Source organism: Bison bison, unplaced genomic scaffold, assembly GCF_000754665.1.
Source record: "Bison bison bison isolate TAMUID 2011002044 unplaced genomic scaffold, Bison_UMD1.0 scf7180017855424, whole genome shotgun sequence".
Classification (NCBI taxonomy): Eukaryota; Metazoa; Chordata; class Mammalia; order Artiodactyla; family Bovidae; genus Bison; species Bison bison.
This window is the reverse complement of record NW_011485997.1, coordinates 2,871-4,268: the sequence shown is the minus strand read 5'-3', so window position 1 is coordinate 4,268 and position 1,398 is coordinate 2,871. Positions and strand designations below refer to the sequence as shown.

The following is a 1,398-nucleotide window of genomic DNA, read 5'->3' as shown; positions in this document are numbered from 1 at the left end:
AGCGACCATTTGCTGTGGCCTCGGGCCGCGGCTCAGGGTTGTGCTGCAGCCGCACCGGGAGGAGTCCCTGTGCCAGGTCGGCGGGGCCTGCTCTCCTTCCCCGGGCAGGACCGGGAACCGGAACCGGAGGACGGCAGCCCCGCTCAGCAACACTTCTCTTTGTTTACCAGGCACGCCAGGCGGCGGGCCTGCTCTCTCTCCAGCCGCTCTCTCTGCCAGCTTCACGTCCAGCGAGGGACAAAGGGGCCTGCGGCGGATTAGCTGCCCGGCGGGCAGGCCCGCGGTTCCCGCGGCGGCAGCTGCTCGCCGGCCTTGCCAAGGCGGCCGTCCTGTCCCGTCCGCGTTCACTGAGGGCGGAGCGCGGCCCGGGAGGACGCCTTCTGTGTTTATCTGCAAGGCCGACCCCGTCCCCGCCCCGTCGGGCCGGCCGGGCCAGGCTGGGGGCCGCGGGGTCAGCGGCGGACAATGGGCGGGCGCGCGCGCGTCCGCCCGACTCCGGGCCTTTGTTGCGGAAGCCTCGTGCCGAGGGGTTAATGGGGCAGAAGCGATCGGTGAAGGGCGACAGAAGTGGGCTTTGAAAGAGGGTGTCAGCGCAGGGCGGCGAGACAAAGGCCAAAACACACACGGGCGGAGAGGGACAGATGGGGACGGGCGGCAGAGACAATTAGGCGGCGGGCGCGGGGCGGGCGCGGCTCCATCGTTCTGCGGTTAACCAGGCCCGGGCGCGCCGCCCCTTCGCCTCTGCGCCCGGGAGGGAGGGACGGGGGGCGGGGTATCCCCTCCCCATAAACAGCCGCAGAGCAGGTCCTGGGCAGCCCGCCGGCCACCCCTGTTTTCCTGCCTGACGGCCTGGGAACACATCACGCAGCCAGCGCCCCCGGACCGGCTCGCAGGACCAGCTCGAGGACTGGTCGGTCCGCGGGATGCTAGCCGGGCCCGCCAGGCGGCGCTGCTTCCCGCCCGGCCGCGGCCGGCTCTGCAACCCGATGCTGTTTAATTAACGTGCAAATTGAGTAGATTAAATGACTCTAAATAATTAGCCACAGATCCTATAAACAGGATAACATATTTAATTAAGCAGCGATATAGATTTTGGAAACTGTTAATGTATTTTTAGAATGGCCGCTTAGATCTTTCACTTTCCCCCCCTAACTTCAAACATGTAACTACAGCCCTGGGTACGTGGATAAATATCTGGAAACAAGATTAGGCCTGTTAACTTCAACTAATAGAAATGTTGGCTTACCAGGGACGTGCTCCGCCCCCGCGTGGGCACTGCTTGGGGCCCCACAGCCCGAGCTGGGGGGCCGGTTCTGTTCAGCTTGGTGGTGAGGGGGTGCGTGGGCACACCACCCCTGACACAGGGGTAGGATGGTGTGGGGATGAGGGGGGATGGGA

The 1,398-nt window shown here is 65.1% G+C and overlaps 1 protein-coding gene across 1 annotated transcript in view; it reads left to right on the top strand.

Moving 5' to 3' along the window:
• Positions 1-1,398, top strand: part of LOC105002328 — a 9,647-nt gene that overhangs the window by 6,858 nt on the left and 1,391 nt on the right. Inside the window, exon 8 of the mRNA XM_010858883.1 lies at positions 220-567. Coding sequence (XP_010857185.1) covers positions 220-567 — 348 coding nt within the window. The remainder of the gene's footprint in view (positions 1-219; positions 568-1,398) is intronic.